Source organism: Callorhinchus milii, unplaced genomic scaffold (assembly GCF_018977255.1).
Source record: "Callorhinchus milii isolate IMCB2004 unplaced genomic scaffold, IMCB_Cmil_1.0 Scaffold4, whole genome shotgun sequence".
Taxonomy (NCBI): Eukaryota; Metazoa; Chordata; class Chondrichthyes; order Chimaeriformes; family Callorhinchidae; genus Callorhinchus; species Callorhinchus milii.
The window spans coordinates 11390409-11412465 of record NW_024704745.1 but is presented as its reverse complement, the minus strand read 5'-3'; the positions used below and the strand labels follow the sequence as shown (position 1 = coordinate 11412465).

The 22057-nt window shown below is 38.1% G+C and overlaps 1 protein-coding gene and 1 non-coding gene across 9 annotated transcripts in view; both read right to left on the bottom strand.

The window, feature by feature from the left end:
* The window catches only part of LOC103180154 (POU domain, class 2, transcription factor 1), a 67269-nt gene that overhangs the window by 11472 nt on the left and 33740 nt on the right, over window positions 1-22057 (bottom strand). For 4 of the 8 annotated variants that reach the window (XM_007895828.2, XM_007895831.2, XM_007895832.1 and 1 more), the window contains 10 exons: window positions 16460-16516; window positions 16089-16187; window positions 7782-7904; window positions 6890-7066; window positions 6032-6170; window positions 5195-5289; window positions 3174-3350; window positions 2823-2964; window positions 1963-2108; window positions 695-874 (listed from right to left, as the gene is read on the bottom strand). In XM_007895828.2, the coding sequence (XP_007894019.1) occupies window positions 695-874; window positions 1963-2108; window positions 2823-2964; window positions 3174-3350; window positions 5195-5289; window positions 6032-6170; window positions 6890-7066; window positions 7782-7904; window positions 16089-16187; window positions 16460-16516 (1335 nt within the window). The remainder of the gene's footprint in view (window positions 1-694; window positions 875-1962; window positions 2109-2822; window positions 2965-3173; window positions 3351-5194; window positions 5290-6031; window positions 6171-6889; window positions 7067-7781; window positions 7905-16088; window positions 16188-16459; window positions 16517-22057) is intronic. The other 4 variants (XM_007895833.2, XM_007895836.1, XM_007895834.2 and 1 more) reach the window with 2 other exon arrangements.
* On the bottom strand, window positions 2508-2580 carry trnap-cgg. Its single transcript has one exon. It is a non-coding gene; the product is annotated as a tRNA-Pro (tRNA).

Sequence of the window (22057 nt, the reverse complement as noted above, 5' to 3'; positions counted from 1 at the left end):
AGGGAGCACTTGCAGATTTATTTCAATTTGCACTACGTGAAGCAGGCTCAATGACTAAAAGGAATTTCAATTCAAAACAAATTCAGCTGAATGCACATTTGGAAATCATATTGTGAGATACCAGTAAGATAGTTTACTCAAAATTTCAATATTGTGAAGGAAAAGTTTGCAGGAATACTGGAATGTTCTTTGTAGGTTCACCAGAATTCAACATTGTGATCCCAGTGATCCAGCGGGGTCTAAATAAGACTTTCAAGGAATTGCGTGAATTCGACATAATTTACTCTGCACTCTGCATAGAACGATAATGAAAATGTCCATTCACAACAATGTATAAAGTGCTTTGACCACTACAGAAAACAGTCTTTGGCATCAATCTTCACAAAAAAATGTTGCCCTTTATTCTTTCAGGGTTACATTAGTGTGCAGTATACCCAATATGAATATCCCACGTTCCGGTGAGCGGGTTTTGATCTGGACGTACTGTGAAACTGTCCACTTCACCTATACATCACCAATACAGCCTAAAACCTTGATTTAATTTTTTTTTGCTGCAGGGCTAAAGTTCAAATTTCTGCTGATATGTACAGATGACACAGCAGAGAGCACTTTAGCAAATCAATTGCGAAAAATGGCTATAAGTACATTTGCTAAGAATTGGCTGAGACTAGATTACATATATATGTTCTCCTACCATGGTGGTGGGGCTGTGAAAAATCTGTTTGGTAGAAGCGGTAGAGCTGCTGTTGCTGCTGGGTGGATTAATCCGTTTCTCTTTCTGGCGTCTATTACAGAACCAGACACGGATCACTTCCTTCTCCATCTGCAGCTGGTCGGCAATCATCATGATCTCCTCCGAGGTAGGCTTTTGGTTCTGAAAGAATTAATAATTTTGTTTTGCAACTGTTGAATAACATTTTGCTTAGGACTTACCAGCCCAAAAAAGATTGTCAAACTTTTTCTTGTCACTGTGCATTTGTGTTTTTGCACAAATTAAGTACCAAATTACATTAAAACTGGATGTGGCCTTGATGAGTTGGTACCTGGAGTCTTGTGGCATGTGGTTTTTCTCTCCCCATTTCAAAAGGAGTCAGTTGTTGCAAGGAGTGGAGCCTGTTTGTTTTATTTGGAAGGTGGGAGGGGGAGAGAAAGAGGGAGAAAGGGAGGCAACTCGATAAATTCCAGCAGTTGTAAACAGAGCTAGAAGGCGAGGTTGGCAATTTTAGACTCTCTCCCTCTAATATAACAGGTCGGACTTGACTGTGATATTTAAGATAATGAAATGTTTGAAAACAAGAGGAATGGATTATAGCTTCCAAGTAAGGTCTGAATGATTGGTGAACAAACTATACAGCCTAAACTAAGTGTAACAAAAGATAGTAATTCAGTTGTGCAATGGAGGTGCAAGTAGGTGAACTGTCCCAACATATAGGTTGGTCCAAAATATTGAGTTGACAAGCAGAATAAACCAAAATGCCTGGATTCAGACTTCTGATGTCCTGTGCCTCATGCGTTATTTTAGTCTTTCGAATCAGGACTAGAGCTCACCTTTATCGACCTCTTGTCCATTTTCTTCATATTGTGAAAATAAAGTAAAATTTGCAAGACAAAATATTAGAAATGGGATAAGACCATTCTAAATGCATAACTGTGGAACAAAAGGATTAATGATATTCCACAAGATTTTAAACATCATATTTTTGCAGCTGATTTCTCATTTCAGGCCTTGCTCAGAATTCAGAATTATTGATTTCGGGAACAAAGGAAGCTATAAAAAATGGCAAAACCACAACCACAAACTGATTTTGACTTTCGTTGCTATAGCTGGATTAAAAGAAATAGCATCGGTTGATTTAAATGAACTGTACAAACATGAAGTTAATACAATATCATCTCCCAAACAGATATTTATTCCAAAGCAGTTTTATTCTGTGTCAGTCTATTTCATAGCTTGTGACTGACCTCCAGGAAACTCTTTTCTAAGGCCACTCGAACATTGGTCTCTATGCTGGTGCGTTTCTTTCTCCTGCGGCTCAGCCCTTCAATTCCCAGACCTGGAGAATTCAGGGAACTAGGACTCGACAGCGCAGAGTCTACTGACAAATTTTCTGTGCAAACACAAATGTTTGAAAAGGTAAGAATAATATATTTGAACTATTGATATATGCATCAATTTTTCACTTAAAAGAACATTAGCTATGTAAATAGTTAAAAAAATGCAAAATATATTATAACAATCCTTGCATTTGACATAGCGTCTTATCACATCTTCAAGATATCTCAAAGCGCTTCAGAAAATATACTGTAAAGTGAAATGACTGTATATTTGGGGGCGAAACGCAGCAGCCAATTGTGCACAGCAGTGTCCCATAATCATTCCTGGATTGAATGACCAAATTATTATTTTTTTAATACCCCCGGAAAAGCAATCTGCCAATCCACTAACGACCGGGTTCCTACTTACTGGTAGGTAAACAGGCATGGAGTAAGGAAACTTGCCCAACATTTCATCCTGCCGGGAATCAAACCCAGGTCCTCTAGTTTCCGAGGCAAGTGCTTTAACCACTAAGCTACAGGATTCCGATATATAAGCATTCAGCTTATTATGCCTGTATAATTATAACAATAATAATCCTTCCATTTGATATAGCGCATTATTATGTCTTTGAGACGTCTCAAAGCACTTCACAGGATATGCTGTAAAGTGCATTGACTGTGTGTTTTATAGGCGAAACGCGCACAATTAATGCCGACTGGAATACAAACTTCAATATATTTAAACCCCTAGAAACTGAGCAAAGGAAGAAAATACTAATTCAAACCTGCATCATTCAACCACTTTTCAAGCAATGGTTTAAGCTTGCACATGTTCTTAAAGCTGAGGTTCAAGGCTTCAAAACGAGAGATCGTAGTTTGGCTGAAGTCATTCCCATAGAGTTTTCCCATGGCAAGTCCTACATCACCCTGACAAGAGACATGGAGAAAGAAATAATTTGATCTTTAATATCAAGTGCTTTAGTAGTAGTTTACATCTCTGATTATCAATGCTAAAATCTACCAATCATTACTTTTGTGAATTCAGAGACTGCAAGGTTGCTGTAACGCCCCATGTGAAAAATAAACCTTCTAAGAAAACACTTTACTATCAAATAAACTGAACTTGTCTTCCCCACCTGAGTGAACCCGAGTTTGATACGTCGCTGTTTAAATGTCTTGGCAAACTGTTCAAGTTCCTCAAGGTCACTAGGCTCCTCTATATTAGGAGTATCTACGCGCTTTGGTGTTGACTGGCTCTGCTGAACCGACTGGATAGGAGTTGTTGCTATCGTTGTGCGTGTCGGTGTTGCTGGCTGAAAGAAAACAAATCATAACTTTTATCGATTAGATGGGTTATAGAGATTTACACCACACATCAATCCTAGATTATGACAATCTATGCAATACATCTCCCAGAATTACACAATCTATTTCAGTAATATTACAATTTAAATTCTGTTCATACCATTCATGTTTAATGTAGCCACATCATAAACTGTACTTGAACAATGGAATGAAGAGTAGTAGAAATGACCTTTCTTAGAGAATTATATAGTTCAGGTTATTTTGAGTATGGGGAGCAAGGGTACTAAAGAAATTCTACTGAAGAAATTCTGTGTTTGACAAGGGTTTTAAAATATTCTTAAGTCAGCTTTATTTCGAAGTTTGTGTGATTTATAGCTCATTGTTTGATTTCCACTGATTTCTGTGCACCCAGTAAGTACACATGTTGACTGTTAATGTAAAGGAATACTGTAATAGCTTTCATTCTTTCTGTTTCAAACATATCAGTCATTTCCATGGGGAACTCAGTCTGCATTCTGAAGCTCATGCGTGACAGACATACCATCTCCCTTTTGCACACCTCATAGAGGCCAACAGTGTAGTTTCTCATCATTTTTACAACACTTTATATATATATATATATACTTTTCTTCTGAATTTTCCTCTCTTGGGCTATGATACTCCTTAATTGAATCAGTTGCAAAGGGATAGGAAGACCGAATAGAACAATGCGTGAGCAAACTGACCTTCTACCTCTGGGGCCCGGGTTTCAAACTAACCGAGACAGATGCAATGAAAAGGTTCAGACTGTCAGCTGAAAAATTCATGATTTGCTGAAAAGGGTGTCAATGCAACAATGTTCGCATGTAAAAATTGCCATTAAGGGGTGGAGGATGGAATGGTTAGAGGGCGAAGTAGGTTTCCTTGGACCAGCAGAGAATACAACAATAACTGCTTGCATCTTTATATAGTGCCTTTCAATTAAAATACCAATTCAAAGCACTTGAAGACAGGGCAGGTCGCTAAGGAGGGGAGGCGGGAGGTGACCATATGAAAGGTTAAAAAGGTAGATAAATTAATCATAGTAGTTTCCTTCCTCTCAGTGCCAATGTGAACCTGTATACAAGAGAAAATGGAGGAGGAATCACACATGAATCTTTGGCTTCATCTGTGCAAACACAGAATGTTCATTCATTCTGGGAATAAACATAAACTGTGATCAGATATATTTTAAAAATTTGAATTTAAGAGAAATTAAGAGACAAACCTTAAAAATAAGATGCTGTGCAATTTTATCTTCAAAATGCATCAAAGGCTTTTTCACTTTGGACAAGAGGAAAATTGGATGTATAATTTCAGTACTTTATATAAGCTAAATGTGAAGGTCTAGCCAGATACTCTTTTTAAAAAAAAAGCACTTTATTTCTAGAATCTGTCCCTGTGACCTTCTGTGTCCCTAGCTTAATGCAACACGAGCATCAATTAAGCCATCGTGGTATTTAGAAGGTGGGAGTCAGTTTGTTGTGGAATCAGCCGCACATCAGAACCTTGAGCTCACAGTCCAGGTGGACACTTCCATGCAATGCCGGGGGAGCACTGCATTGTCAGAGATGCTTCCTTTGGATGAAATGTTAAATCAAGGTCCCTTATAGGACATTGTTATGTACAAATTAGCTGCCACGTTTGCCTACAAATACACATTCATTGTACTTCATAATAAATCCTGTGAAGCGCTTTGAGACATTTTGACAACGAGATAAGGTGCAAGATCAAGGATTATTATTTCAGCATTTAGATTTTTATAGGGATCAAAAGCTATGAGACTTAGGATTTTAGGTTAGTCTTGATACAGATTTGTTTCCATTAAACAGACCTGCGTGCTGAAGGTGATGCTTGGCTGAGACTGCAGGAGGTTGGCTTGGCTTTGCTGAGGTAGTTGTTGTAGAAGGTTCTGGGCTTGTAGGAGACCTAATAGAATGGAAACAAATGCTTTCAAAAATTATCAATAAAAAGGCTTCTGTTCTCATGTTCAATTGAAAACCATTGATTACCCTGGAATCAATTGAAAAATCCCGAAAACAAAAGATTTTACAATCAACAACAGAAAATAATCTGGGGTATTAAGCTTTTTGTTTTGTGTCAGAAACCAATGGTCAGAAACCAAGGAGAAGAATTGACTCTACAATTTGAAGTTGCTCTGCTAAATGAAGATTTTTTTTTAGCAACAGCCCAATAGTACAAAACACAAATAATAGGATTGGTTCAAGAATGCAATGAATTGGGCACTGTATAAATGTTGTTGTTAAACTGCTGTCTGCAGTGCTGTTGATGGAGAGCAAATTTCCTGCACAGAATAGTAATTACCTGCCTTCAAAACAGATCTTAAAATAATAATATTGTGTCTATGGATCAGTTACATTTTGACAATTTCTATCCATTCAGCTTTAATGTCATGGTGAGCAGCTCCAAAATCATAATGAATTACTCTTGCAAGCCCTATGTATTGATAAAATCCTCAAAGGAGCAGAGGCTGTATGTAGTATTCACCTGATTCCTAGATCTCAAAGAACAGTGCATTTTAAAGCAATCAAAACACTTTTGTGCCACATTTCTACCATTAGAAAGGTTAGATTGGCTGCACACAATTTTTCTCTCATTCCCTCCTTGACCAGTTCAACCTCCACATAAAGAAATTAAAAGAAGTTCTCACCTTGTTGCCCCTGCGGCGATTGTGAGATGATAAACTGCGTTGGTTGCAGATTTGTGGCAATTGGATGACCTGGCTGCACCAGAACAAACTGCTGCAGGTTCAAGTTTTGTTGCTGTAACTGTTGCAACTGTTGCAGGTCCTGTCAAATGATAGAATGGTCAGTTGAATAATACAGCAACACATTAAATGAGTATCCAGCTAAACTGGCTTGCGCTTTCTGCGCACCCGGACTAGATTGGAAGCACAGTACGTCCGGCTTCTGCTGCTGACTGGCTGGTTTCCTGGGCTTAAAAATAGTCAGATTTCTGTCAAGTGAATTGGCTGTATATTTTGTGGGTGAAACGCAGCAGTCAATTGCACTCAGTAGTGTCCCACAAAGTCGTGGATTGAGTGACAACATTTTTTTTTAAGGGGATTATTACCCCCAGAAAAGCAATCCGCCAATCGATTAACAACTGGGTTCCTACTTACTGTTAGGTAAACAGAGGTGCGTGGAATAAGGAAACTTGCCCAATATTTTGCCCTGTTCGGGAATCAAACTCAGGTCCTCTCGCTTGCGAGGCGAGTGCTCCAACCACTAAGCTACAGGATGCCAAAAATCTGTACTGCCTCTCAAATCAACGTACTACTGGACTACAAATGCAGTCTGATTATTAGGCCTGGCAAGTGGTTTGATCTTGAAATTGGTCTTCAAAGATTTTACAACAGAGAAAAAAAAACATACCCCTGTGACCTATTAACTTAATTGGCTACTGTGGTTCTGGGCCTATAATTTATATTCAAAAAAAGGTTTTCACAGGTTACCAATTTGATTCGTTGAAGGAAATAAAAGAGGTTAAAGAGCATCTACTTGCTTACTTGTATTTGGATTGGTTGCGAGATGGGTATTTGGGCCATGGGAGTTGCTGCTGTAGCAGAAATGGTGGTCCCCGCGGCATTATGCTGCTGATTTGCTGAGTGTTGGACTGCAGCAGCCAGAAGCTGGGCTTGTGCTTGCTGGAGTAACAACTGCTGCTGTGCTGTTGTCAACGTTAGCTACAGAAACAAAAGCAGAACAGAAACAGATACAATTAACATCAAAGAAACAAATATCAGAGTGCATTTTGCTGCTACTATAATTATTTATTGCTCCTAACCCAATATAATTTTTTTTTAGCGCTATCAAAGAAAATGCAATTTAGTTTTTACAAAGGTTAAATGGTCTTGAATTTTCATCATTGATAATACACTCTTAGTATTATAACAACGACTAATGTTAATAATGATCACATTGTTGAAACATCTCAAAGCCCCGGAGAGTTTTCTATTTGTCTGCGAACACGGCAGCCAATTAGCACACAACAATGTCCCCAAAACAGCCATGAATTGAATGACCAAAGTAACCGTCAAAGTTACCATCAAAGTAAAAGTGGACAATTAAAAAAAATCAATTGCAATGGTTGCCAAGTTTTGTTGTTTTCACCATCGAGCTAACTGATATTTTGAGCAATTGAAATCCAAATGCTTTGTCTTGAGCAGAAATTCATTTTTCAGTTTCTATAAAAAGGAAACTCCTTGAACGATGTTTGCGGTCTTTGAGGGAAGAATGAATTTAATTTAATTACATTTTCAACAAGACCACATTTGATTAAAAAATAATTAATTGGAACAATACGATCTATCCACCGTTCCTCACTGTGCTAATGCTAAGGCTGAGATAACTGTTAACCTAGGGACATTATTCAATTGCAACTGAAAATTTCTAACTTACCCCAGTGATCTGACCTCCAGCAAGCATTAGCTGGGTCTGTGGTAGAGTGGTCTGTAAAGATGGTTGCTGTAAAGGCTGGACTATCTGTTGGGATGAAGAATCTCCTGATTCTTCACTTTTTACCTTAAGAACATCAAAATAAACTGGTAAGTTACAATATTTAGAAACAAAATGCATATTAAAGTTCCTAAATCTACACTTTATTTTATTTAAACTGAACAGCACCATTACTTTTAAATACAACTTGCGATTCTTTAGTCTTCTCTGAAGATCCAAAAGGGGAACTGGATAGATATTTAAAAATGAGTAAACTACAGGTTAAAGAGTTAAAGAATGGTAAAGGGACTGAAAGGATTGCTCTTGAAAGGGCTAGCACAGATACAATGAGCCAAATGGCCTTATGTGCTGTAAATTTCTATGGTTCTAATAGTTAATCAAGTTTATCCAGTCATTAAATGAGCGATTACAGATGAGGAAGATACCAGGTTTGATCCTCAATCTATGCTAAGACAGAAATAAGGGATCGTACAATTGGTCTCAGGCTACAGAGGGGAAAGACAGTCAGAATTGTTAGTCCAGACTGGTGGCTAACTAACTCTGCTGAAAGGTAAATGTGCATGGTTGTAGAGACAGGACAAGCAATGATGTCCTCCCACAAAACTCACTTAGAAGGTAGACGTAAATTAAGCGACGGGAATAAAATCAGTGAAGAATTTTAAAAACATAAAAAGCTTATGAGGTACTTCTATTGTCAGAAGGGTCTGATGTTTGCAGAAGCTTTCAAAAAATACCTCTTATTGAATTCAACCGTTTAGTTGAGTTTGGTTAATCTTGAATTTTACTTCAAAGAAATTAAAAATTAATAAAATACGCTTTTAGGATCAAAATGAAAGTTAGAAATGGAGGGATTGCAATAAACCAGAGAAAGGAATATTTTTATTCTTTTACTTTTTTTATAGATACACACCCACAAAGACATATATATATATATAAAAATACACACACACATATGTACACGCACACACATATATATGTATGAATATACTGAGGGTCAATGAGAGCATGCACAGAGGGAGAGGAATTCCTTTTCAGACCACTGAAACTGGAAAAGCATTCAAGGGCAAAACTATGTAGGTTCATATTCTTTCACAAAACAGATGATTTGCGACTCATCAGCGCTGAACTTTTTCTGATAAAGCGTCACATTGAAAATATTTATTACATTGAAAAGTTTTTTTTCAGTTACTATTAAGATATTATGCATTTCCTCTATCTTTGCTAATTTTTCTCCTTGCAATTTTTTTCCATTCTCTTCTTTCCTTGCTATAAATAGTATACTTCCACAGGCAACAAACACTCTTCAGACTTTGTTGAAATGACTATTTTGCCATGTGTGAGGCTGGGTATCAGCAAGGTATTGAACTACGAGAGACATTACAGCCAAGATAGATCCTGTCCGGATATCCACAAACATGCACCTCTAACAAGAGGCTACTGAATATTGATCAGGAGTGGAGTCCTGTAGCTCAGTGGTTAGAGCACTCGCTTTGCAAGCGAGAGACCTGAGTTCAATTCCAGGCAGAGGGTGAAACCTTGGGCAAGTTTCCTTACTCCACACACCTAATAATAATCCCTCCAAAACCCAAACCAATAATAAATTGGTCATTTTCAATCTATGACTGTTTGTGGGACATTGCTGTGCGTAATTGGCTGCCGCGTTCGCCCACAAATATACAGTCAATTAACTTTACAGTGTGTTCTGTGAAGCGCTTTGGGACGTCCTCCCGACGTGAAAAGCGCTATATCAAATGTAAGGATTATTATTATTATTATAGTGGTGGAGTTTTACTTTAAGGTAAAATCCAGGAGCACTGAGAACAAAAAAATACCATTATCATCCTGACACCTAAGTAGTACTTTTCTTTATTTTCAAGCATTTATGTTTTCTTCTTTTGGTCCAATACTGTTTTGTAACCTGATCCACAAAAATATTAATAAATATTCTGAGGAACAGATGACTTGGTTTTTGAGCAGCCAGGTGTCTGATATGTGCCGAAACCCTTCACCACCCTTAAGAGTATCCAAACCAGACGACCTAGTGGACAAAGACACTTCCCAGTTTAGCACTAAGGCATATAGATCAGGTTCCATGGTCAAGGCTTAGTTAATCTCAGCTAAGGCAGATTTGGGATGCAATATTTGGTTTCGAAATGCATCCTAGAAGTATGCTGATATCTTCAGGATAGAAGAGGCAAAAGAATCCGTAGGGCAATGTTGACGATGAACATTAGTGTTACATTGATCAATTTATGCAAATTATAGAATAGAGTTACGCATTATTTATCTACTTCTATCACTCTAGAGGTGGCACACTAAAATAAACATGCACCAAAAAACTTCTGTAGGCTCAACAGCACCACCAGCACATAATTAGTGGTGTTGCAGCAGTTACAAATTTGGTTGGATTTTTTGCACTTCAAAAGTATGTAATTTTACTGCCACAAATGTCACATTAACTATCCATCACTCAGCAGTACAATCAAGATTGCAAGTTCTTATCCTGCTTTTTGAAAGCTTGCCAGCTTATTAATTACTGCTCCATACACGTTATCTCCTATTTTCTGTCAAACACATTTCCTAACATTAATGTTCTCTCTACTCCTATTTTCATAACAAAAATGTATTACACATTTTCTCCAGATCCAATTTTCTGATCAGGAATTTATGCCACAAAGCCCTCGAACAGATTTCTAGCTAACTATAACTTGTAGACATTTCAGGGTCCACAGTTAAACCAACACTAAATTTTGAAGAACTTGTATTTGCACAGCACAATAACACATATAAACATTTCAAAAGAGTTTCACAAGTATCCAGCATCAAGTGTAGTTGACTTTTTTTTAAAAACAGAAAAATGCAGAAGCATTGTCCCACAAACAACTATGACATGAATGACTTAATAACCCGGAGGATTGCTGGCCAGAACGCTGGTAGAAACTCCTTTCTCTTTTTGAACAGTGTTGTGGGAATTGAACCCGATATGCTCAGTCAATACACATTACAAAAAAAACTTAATCTCTAAAATGTTTTGACATAACAAGACTCTATAGCAAATGCAAGGATTAATAACAACATACAATAATCCTTGCATTTGATATAGATCTTATCACATCGACGAGATGTCTCAAAGTGCTTCACTGGGTTTTTTATTGAAGTGTATATTGTGCATTTGTAGGCAAACACCTACAGTCTTTAATGCCTTATTATCTTTAAACATCCACCAGAGCAGGCAAAGAGAACCCTGGTTTAATTTCTTAACCAAAAGCATGCATCTCTGACAATGTAGCTCACCCAGTAATACACTGTGGAGTGTCAACCCTCCACTATAGGATCAACTCCAAAAGTGGGGCTTTTTTGGGTCAGCTTGATGTTGGTCAGGTGAAGAAAGAGTATTCAAATCAGACAAATGGAATATGAATGATATCTACACGTGGAAATATCAGAGTCTGAAATGGAAAGTGCACTCTTTTCCTCGAGGGACACACCTGGTTTACCTAATTCTAGAGAGTATTAGGCACAGGAGGGTACGGGGATTGAACCACAAACCTTCCTGACCCAGAGATGAGTGCACCTGACTAAGCCAGAAAACTGACTGTATAATTGTATTCAAGATATCGTTATCTTCTTGCTGTCCCATAGGAAGCTCAGATCTTGCATACAAGTCAAACAAAAAATCAAGCATATTTTCTAAAGAGACAACTTAACTATTTGACTGCATAACTAAAATATACAAGGTTTATGAAAAAGTAAACCTTAATTCCTACAATGTTCATACAACTGAGGTATTACAAGAAAAAAACATAAATAAAAAAAGTTTATGTTTACAGCACAAACTATAATTTTATAACAGCAGTACTGCAATCCTGTGAAACTCTTTGAGTTAAGACGATTTGATAAGACCTATATCAAATACATGTATGTTATTAATAATAATCCTTGCATTTGATACAACACCTTATCACGTCGTTGAGATGTCTCAAAGCATTTCATAGGATATACCGTAAAGTGGATTGACTGTGCATTTTTGTGCAAAATAAATGTTGACAATGATCATATAGAAGCCAAAACTGTACATCATGTGTATTGAATGCAATCAAAGCGCTAACATTTGAGGACACAACACTAAACTGAAAGCATCAAAGAATGATAAAAAAAAATGGGACTGTGCCCATCTCCTCCCATTTTGTTGTCTATCTGATGTTTATAGAACTTTTATTCTAGGATACATGGAGGTGCTGCATCTCACTGAGGACTAGGACATTAAGAATCCATGCCATGAAACATTAGCGCTGCTCAGTACCACTGAAAAGGGTAAAGAGCCTGCTGTAGGGATACATCCTGCTCCACTTTGCTGCCAATTTAAACCTGGCCAAGTGGTAAGTCACAAGCAGAGGCTGTGGAAAGGGTCTGCAGTAAATTGGGGATGGTGGTGCTGGTGGAGCAATTTGCTAGTTTTCTTAAACTGACCCTCTCTTTCTGGGTATAAGGCCAGGCGTTTGAATAAGAGAGAAAATGTTAAAGCTAAGCATAATTTACCCAAATATTCTGCCTATATGAAACACAGCTACCATGATGGACATATTTTAAAAAATCTCCCTAACTCTATTGTAATGCCTTACTTTTAAAAAAAAGGATAATTCTGCTTTACATTTTCCAGAACTCAAGCTGTAGAAAAAAAGTCAGCTAGTCTCGGTTTACTCTGCATAGAACAAACTTGCACAACATGCATTGGAGAGATGGATGCTAGTGGTCAATTGGAATAAACTATGTCTCTTGATATCTGTTACCTGGGTTCAAATATAGCCTATTTGATGGAATAAAATCTACCGCCCCATCTCTAATCTCCCTTTCCTTTCCAAAGTCCTGGAACGAGTCGTTGCTTCCCAGCTTCGTTCTTTCCTCTCCCGCCACTCCAATCACGAACCCCTCCAATCGGGTTTCCGTGCTGCCCATTGCACAGAAACAGCTTTGGTCAAAGTGACAAATTACATTTTGTTCATCTGCGACCGGGGCTCCCTCTACCTCCTCGTCCTCCCTGACTTCTCTGCTGCCTTCGATATTGTTGATCACTCTATCCTCCTCCACCGCCCCTCCTCTCACCTCAACCTTCATGGTTCAGTCCATGAATGGTTCAGATCCGACCTCTCGCACTGTCACCACTTCATCTCCACAAACAGCCTCTCCTCTAGCCCCCGCATGGTCTTGTGCGGAGTTCAGAGCTCTGTCCTTGTTCCCCTCCTTTTTGATATGTATATGCTCCCTCTTGGTGACATCATCTGCAGACATGGGGTCAATTCCCACATGTATGCGGATCACACCCAACTCTATCTCTCTGCCTCCACCCTCAACTCTAGGACCACTGCTGTGCTGACAGAATGTCTGTCAGACATCAAGTCCTGGTTGAGAGCTAATTTTCTACAGTTGAACATCAACAAGACAGAGGCTCTCCTGATTGGCTCCCGTCAGCGCCTCCTCACATCCGCGCTGACAGCATCACCATACAAGGATCCACACTCCACCTTACTAAGCCAGTCCGGTACCTTGGTGTCTTGTTTAACCCTCAATTATCCTTTCTACCTCACATCTATGTGATGTCCTGCTCTGCCTTCCCCCACCTCCCCAACTTCTCCCTCCAGAGACTGAAATCATCCAGAATGCTGTAGGCCATGTCCTCTCCTGAACCAGGCTCCGCAACCCCTCCACCCCCATCCTCGCTCGACTCCACTGGCTTCCCATCAAACAGAGGATACAGTTCAAGATCCTGGTCCTCACTTTCAAATTTTCCATGGCCTTGCTCCCCACACCTCTGTGACCTTCTAATCCCTTACCAACCTGCCTGCTCCCTCTGCTCAGCGGACTCCAGCCTGCTTCATGCCTCCGCCTTGCCCGCTCCACCATTGGCAGGCGGACCTTCTGCCACTCTGCCTCCACCCTCTGGAACTCTAACCCGCAGTCCCTCTGCCTTGTCACCTCCCTTGCCTCCTTCAAGACCCGTCTCAAGACCCTCCTCTTCAGTCACCCTCCTTCCCCCCCCTGCCCTCCACCCTCCCCGATCCCACCCCCAGCTTGGATCCTAAACACTGATTTTCCAGCGCCTTGGGACGTGATAGGCACTATACAAATGTAATTTGTTGTTGCAGTACCAGATAGCTGTAATTATTCTAATGTGAAATGAGAATGCATTTTTGAGCATTAAAATATCAATCACACTTTGGACACATATGTATGGCTGCTGTGGAAATAATTCATTGTCACATTGTGCAGTAGATGGCGCTCGACTGACAAAAGTCAAGCTGCAGTGTAATAAAATGTAAAGCTAACAATATACACTAAGAATTGAAATATTCCTCTTGCTTCACTATCCCTCAAATCAGAAATCCTTCATTTTGGTGAGCGCTAAACATAAATCTTATATCAAAACATAATTTCACTACTCCCCTGTTCTAGTAAATAAAGCTGCCCACAAATTCTGAACCCATATATTTACGTATTCCAAAATAGAGGATTTGAATATACCAAATACTATAGTTTTTCCTTTCATTACACAGATGTTTTAATTAGTGTGCTCGCAAGCTCCCAACATTTATTACAATTGAAAGTGAGCAATCTACACTGACTTTCAAAGAAACACTGCATAATACTTAATTTCCACATATTCTTTTCTGAGAGGAGAATTTTTTAAAGTGTAATTGATGAATAACTTTTTTTTGTATTGTGCATCACTAAAGGAATTATTCAGTTTCAATGTTAATATTTGGTATGCTAGTACATCATTCAGTTTTGTATGCATCTCTGGCTATTTTTACTTCAAAATGTAGAACTAGAAGTCTTGTTCAGTGGAGAACAAACTTTAAACCAGCAGGAAAAATAGTAAAATGGTCAACAGCTTTTTCAACGTTCTTGGAAGCTATTTTAAAGAGGTCAACTATAACACTGATCATTTCTGCCTAATTTCCACATCTTCCTCTCGACATTCAGCATAAAACTTCCAGCTATGGCATCATTCTAAAGCTTGGCATCAACAAATAAATTTGGAATGAAGGTGTATTTTTCTTCTTACTTTGTAAATAAGAATTTTCCTCTAGAATTTGTCGTATTTAAGACCTCAGGCATTTACAAGGATCTGGGTTAGTGCTGACAATATCAATGATCGTTAACAAAACTGCAATGATGCTTTTCTGCCACTTGAGAGCGCTCTAATTTAAATAGCTAAAGGCATTTATAAGATAAGAGGACACAACAGATTTAAATTTATTCTAGGGTACATTATGGAGGTTTTGCAACATCACACACACCCACAAATAAATCCACACAAAATACTAAATCCACAACTTACTTCTGTAATTGTCAGCATCATGACAGGCATTAATTAAGCTCCTAAATCTGTCCATGGTCAAATAAAATAACCTAGTACTTAAAATAATGTTTTTGATTGAACAAAACACTGATAAATGTAAAGCAATTACCCAAATAAATTGCTGTACTTTTAAAAACATTTTTAAAAAATCACGGCAATTACTCCGAATTATTTGGGGTGGAAAAATCCTTAACATTGAACGCTCAAATATATGGTAGCATTAACCTACTAACCAGTGATTATTTGCTTTGTCCCCAATGCCACTTTCATAAAAATGGCCAACTGATGTCACTCATTCAATCTAATCTTCATAATTTAGAGAAATGGGAAGCAATTCAATGTGCTGGAAGCACAATATTTTTGTATTTTTGGTGGGGTGATTAACATTGGATTTTTCTTGCAAATAATTTTTTTTGTGACAAACAGAACACAGAAGAAATCCCCCCAATTTTTTGTTACAGGTCTTAATTAGGTAAACTTGAACGTCCAACCTAGATGATGTCTTTACTATTTAGTAATTGTAACTTTGAAACTATCATCCAATTTCACCCAAAGACAGTAATTCAAATTAATCCATATGATGCATCACCTTCTCATACTTTTTTAACATTAACCGCAGCATTGCGGTTAGTTTTGCAATTATTACCCAATTCAATGCTTTTCCATCAATTAGCAGTGGACACAAGGATCTTGTTCATTCTACATTATGGAAACATACATGCAACAGCACAAAATAAGTCAAATATGAAACACTGCAGACTGATAAAAATGGGAAAGGCTTAAAGGTAATTAAGAACATCTTAAACAGACCACTTCAATTTCCATTTTTTTCAGCTGCAACAGTGTTTAAAGTAATGATTAATTCTGTCTATTACACCCGAGATAATTACAGTGCAGAGTTGTAAACAGCCGGTTTCTGGAGATACATTTGTTTGGTATTGTTGGTCTTGGGGATTCAAATTTGCCATGGCAACCATGGCCATTTTCTTCTGAGAAAGAGCAAAAAAAGTGATGAAAGGTCATTTCCTTGGCAGCAAATAGCTTTTAAATGTTTTTCTGATAGGGAGGCAAGATGTTCTCCTTTCATCAAATATAAGACAGCTAATTTCCTCTCTCCCTCCCACCTTCCCCCCCACCAATCCCATAGAACCACTCCCAGCACAGCTCCCAGTCTCCATTTTCTCTTATATTAATACAACAGTTCGGCACAAAAATCTACACTAAAGTTGCTCTGACTTTGTGTGGTAACAAAGCAGATTACCTGCAAATTTAATGTTTGAGAAGCAGTTGACTGCAAAGTTGTTCCAGCAAGCTGTACCTGAAATAAAATAACAGTTAAGAATTTCTCCCCACCACAAATGTGATTAGAAAATGTCTCTTCTGGCAAACCTATTGGGACTTGAATAAAGGAGAAACATTAGGATGTCAAATCATTACACACATGCTAAAACTAAACAGATTTGAATCATACACGTTCTACCTTTAAATATTGGTATATTCTCCAAAAATAAATACCTGTCTAACTTCTCATTTTTCTTCAGTATACAAATGAATGCATCATAAAATGGGAGGGGAAGGGTGTAGGAAAGACAAATTAAAGTGTTTTTTTTAGCATTAGTAGCTGCTTGGAAGCCATGATACACAGGTGCCCATGTCCCACTACCTCCACTTTGTCTCACTCCGGAAACTGTAACTGTTCTCTTGAAGGACTTAATGGTGGAAAAGAGAACAAGTTAAGAAGTTAAGAAGAAAAGGAAGGCTCAGGTTACTCTTAATTAATTTAGGGAATTGATTGGAAAGCAGAGAGGGAGAGAGAGCGCTTCATGCACTGAGATTCAATCACCACATTTTAAGTATTCTTCTTAGTTATCCTCCAACTCAGAAGTATTTCCTGTAGCCTTAACCTGTTTCTGAACCAAGAAACAAATAAAAGCTGACTCAGACACTTCATAATTAATTCAGTCTGTGATAAGAATGAAATTTGCTAAAACTTTTAGCTCAGATGAAAGCCATCAGTTTTACATCAGATGGCTTTAAAGATGAGAAAGAGTTATTAATCATACTACCCACTGGCATCTAGAACATGCGCATGCCATATTGACAGCTGATTCACATCACCCAAACAATATAGGAATTTCTCCAGCCTCCTGTTGAGAAGATACTCTCACAATCAAATCATTCAAATAAAAGTATGTATGAAACACCAACAGACTGGTAGTCATATACCCTGAGCACTAAAGCCAGTTTAATGAAATTTTGTGTCAGCACCCATTGCCCCTGCTCCTAGAAGAATTTCCTGAAACTCTAACAATAATCCTTGCATTTGATGTAGCTTCTTGTCACATCAACAAAATGCATCACAGAGTTTTCTGTAAAGTGCACTGACTGTATTTATTGGCAAATGTGACGGCCAATTTGCCAGTGTCCCAAAAACAAAACTCAAAGTGGATCAACAATATTTATTTTGGGGAATTGTTGGCCAGGACACTGGAAGAAACGCCCTTCTTTTTTTCTAACAGTACCAAAGATCTTTAACATCTATCTGAATGGCCAGATCACATTCAGACATCGACTACAATGTGATAAGGCGCTATATCAAAAGCAAGGATTATTATTATTAACCTTCAACTTCAAGATGAAAGTGGTACCAACTAAGTCAGCCTGAATGGTGAAATGCAAGTTCACCATTTTTTTATTTCAAATCCCTAGTGAATCAACAATCTATCTCTCAGCGTTTGGTAAATGACAAAATAGTGAGAATAGAGGCTTCATTCACCTCTTGATACTCTCAGTACAGAAAAGAAAACTACTTGATGGCCAGTGACAAAACTTGAGGTGTTCTCCTTATTGTGGACTGCAAGCTTGGGTAATTATTTCTGTCATTCAAAATACCGTAGTCCTTGTTGTCTATTGGGTTTACAAATCCTAATGGAATTTTTCCAGTGGTGGAGACCTCAATACTAACAGCAATATATGGGCTGTCTATAGGCTCTTGAATAGGACAGTGCTTGCAATGTTAAAGGAGCTCAGTTTGTAATCTTCTCAGCAATCCTCTCTAATTTTGGACATTAAAGGACAAAACACAAGAATACTGTATTCTGTACAACTTATTGTATTTCTTGAATGACATATCAGCTGGAAACCAATACGTGCCATCAATACAACAGTAAACTACTTTGTTGACAATGTAAGCCATATTAAAAATCTTTAATTAGACGCATGGGAAGCATCATTGGCTCCAATGGCATAGGAACTTGTGTTCAAGAATTCATAACTTTCTTGAGCTTCAAATTACACATTTTACACATTTATTTCTGCAAAGCTTAGGGCAATGTACACCGTAGTAACAAAGCAATGTTTTGCAATTTGTTCATAGCCATTATTCTGCTGTCATCTGAACCCTTTTTGTTTTCTCAATCAAGGCAAACCTAAACGTTGACACAGATTTCAACTATTGAAAGAGTTGCAAAGATTAATGTCCTTTTTCCCCTCAATGACCACTTTACAGTGGAGTCCTGTAGCTCAGTGGTTAGAGCACTCGCTTTGCAAGCAAGAGACCTGAGTTCAATTCCAGGCAGGTCAGGGCGAAACCTTGGGCAAGTTTCCATACTCCACACAGAGCCTAATAATAATCCCTCCAAAACCAAAAACAATAATAAAATGGTCATTTTCAATCTACGACTGTTTGTGGGACATTGCTGTGCGCAATTGGCTGCCGCATTCGCCCACAAAAGTCAATTCACTTTACAGTGTGTTCTGTGAAGCGCTTTGGGACGTCCTCCCGACATGAAAAGCGCTATTTCAAATGCAAGGATTATTATTATTATAGGTTATCAGCCTCACTGGAGTTAACATGATAATTTACTTAAGCCTTTCAATCCCTAATTCTTCATACTTCTTTAGAATTTTTAACAGTTGTTCCATGGTGTGAAGTTTATTGGGTAGAAACAATAATTCATACTATATAGTGCCTTTCATAAAGGAGAATGTCTCAAAGTGCTTTACAAATTCTGAGTGGGAGCCTAAGATGGGAGGAAGATAAAGGGGTAGATGGAAGGTAGTCAATATTTTTTTAGATGGATATTAATGTATTGGATAGTCGGGGAGTGGAGAAAGAGGCACAGAGAGGTATCACAGATTGAGGGCAAAATGGCAGAAACTTTGTCCACGAGTGAAGTGGATGGGGGCATAAAAAGGCCAGAGGTGGTGGGGCGAAGTGGGTGAACTGGGGAGTAGGAATATAAGAGATTGCAGGGGTAGCCTAAGGCATGACACTGAAGGTACAGGATGAGAAAGTGTCAATTATGAAGGCCTAAGCTGGTCACTAAAAAGAAAAAAATTATGTATAGCAAAATACAGAAAAGCAAAAAAAAAATCCAGACCAACACATTGCAGCCTTCACCAGAACACAAAGCTCAAGGTTATTTCCTTGTCAAAAGATGACAACAGTTGGGGCAAAATAAATAGCAATAATACCAATGAATAGTATGTGTGTGTGTGTGTGCATGTGTGGGGGTGGGGGGAGAACAAAAGAGAAATGAGAACATTATCTGCAGCATAGAAAATTATGATGGGATCAGGTTTGTGCATTCAAAAGGAGCAGAATCTTGAGAATTTTCCAGTGAGTTTCATTAGTTTTAGATGCTATGTGGAGCAGAACAAATTGGAAGGCTACTCCAGGGTAGTACATTACTGTCAAGTACTTACCCTGTGGAGCACCTCTAAATTCTTATTTCAGATTTTTCTCAAAAATAGAAAACAGCCATCTCTATTTCCAAAGATTTGAGCAGAGGCAAATAGAATGGAATGGAGCCGCTGATATGACCCTGGGCAAATGGATTCCTTTCCAATGTAGTCGTTTCAAAGCACTAGGGACAGTATTTTTTAAGGTCTATTTAACAAAATAAAGTCATTTATTTTTCTCTCACTTAAGAAAGCAAAACTAGTTTTTAACTCACATAATTTCATAGGTACATCAAACCAATCAACAAACATGTCCCATTTGGTTAGGATACAATTAAGCTTAGCTGTAATAACCTCAATCCATGCTCAACACCCTGCTGATGATTACCGTGAAGGCTAATGCATGAAGAATTCCGGGAGGTATTGGGGGGGGTGCTAACATCAGGAGAAAAAGTTGGAGGAAGAAGGATCACTCTTTTCTATCTTAGTCATCAAGGATTTGACTTCATGCATTTGATCTCCTCGTGTAAAATTCTATATAAACATTTCCTGATCCCCAAAGTGTAACCTAATCACACCCAGAATAAATATTTCCTTATCTCCACCAATCAATGCTTTCTATCTGTCCTTGACAGACAATAACTGTTCTCTTCCCCTCCTACCTGCCACACAGCACAAAAACCATTTCAACTATGGAGAAATTTGATCGATTTAGCCTGTATCAATCATGGAACTCCTACAGATATTTATCCAGGCAATTTACGTTGTTAAAATCTACCGTAGAACTACCGTAAGTACCTTTCTCCTACTACCCCATCCCTGGCAATACCCCTTTATATTTTAAAAAATGAAAATGGCCCCCTTACTCTGCAGAAGTGCCAGATTAGAATTGACGTAGGATGGGGAAGTTACTGATGTAGGATAGGGAAGTTATTATTTGTAACTCCCAGGTTAAAAATAATTAATTGAAGCCATTTGATCTCAACCTGCAGATCAGGACAAGAACAAAGTTGCAGTCCCTACTGAGGACTAAAGCCATTTGTCCAACTATGCAATTTACTGGTGCACTTTTCATGAATTTTTCAAAAGCACACCTAAAAGGAGGATATGATGCTTCAGATCAATCAATGGAGGAGACACAATGCAGTATTATCAGGCTCTCGGGTGCAAGAAGCTGCAATATAATGATGGCTATCCTTGACTACATATAGTACAAACATCTGAGTTTCTTGTTTTCCATAGTAGTATATTCTACATAACCTTTTCATACCCTTCCAACAAATCCCATTGATATTCGACCACCTACTTATGTTGACAAAATAGCAGCATAAAACTACTCATCGTCACAGCATATCAGACAATATTGAAATCAACAAAACCTTTTAACAGAAATTAGAAAAACAAAATTAATCACCCTCTATTTAAAAATGAGCCCAAATATGTTTTGTCTCCTGACTCTTCATTCTCCCAGTACAGTGCCATTCTGAACCTGCAATTCTTTTTGGTCAGTCAGGTGGCTGATTAATACAGAAACCCAACATTCTTAAGAGCATCCAAACTGGAGTTCCATATTTGCATGCCACCCACCTACACATGGAAATTCCCCTGCATCTACAATATAATAATACTTGCATTTGATACAGCGCCTTATCATGCCTTCGAGACATCTCAACAATGGAATACACACACTCTCTCCCTGGTGGAATGCATCCCATTTGTGATCTTCTGCACCACAAGTTAGTACATTTTATCAGAATATTATACACATATATTATTTTCTTTCTTTATTTATTTATTTAGACAATAGAGGGGAATAAAGAAATAGACTAGTCCTCTGTAATGCAATTGTGTCCCAATGAAGGGACCCCAAAAGTTATCAGCCAGGATTCAAAATGGTATTGCAGAGTTGAAACAAATCACAGTTAAGACAAATGTTTCTCAACAAAACTTTTCTGTTTTAGTTGACTCTCCAGGAAAATAATTCTGAAACAACAATTCACTTCTCAGAGGAAAGAAAATCCAAACAAAAGGAAAAACCAATCAATAACAAACATTTAACTCAGGAAATGTATTAGCAGAGTTTTGGGAACAGGTTATTAACTAGACCGTTGAGAAAAGAAATGTGTGAAGGGTCACTAACAAACACTAACTACTGTAACCCCAAAATATTTACAGC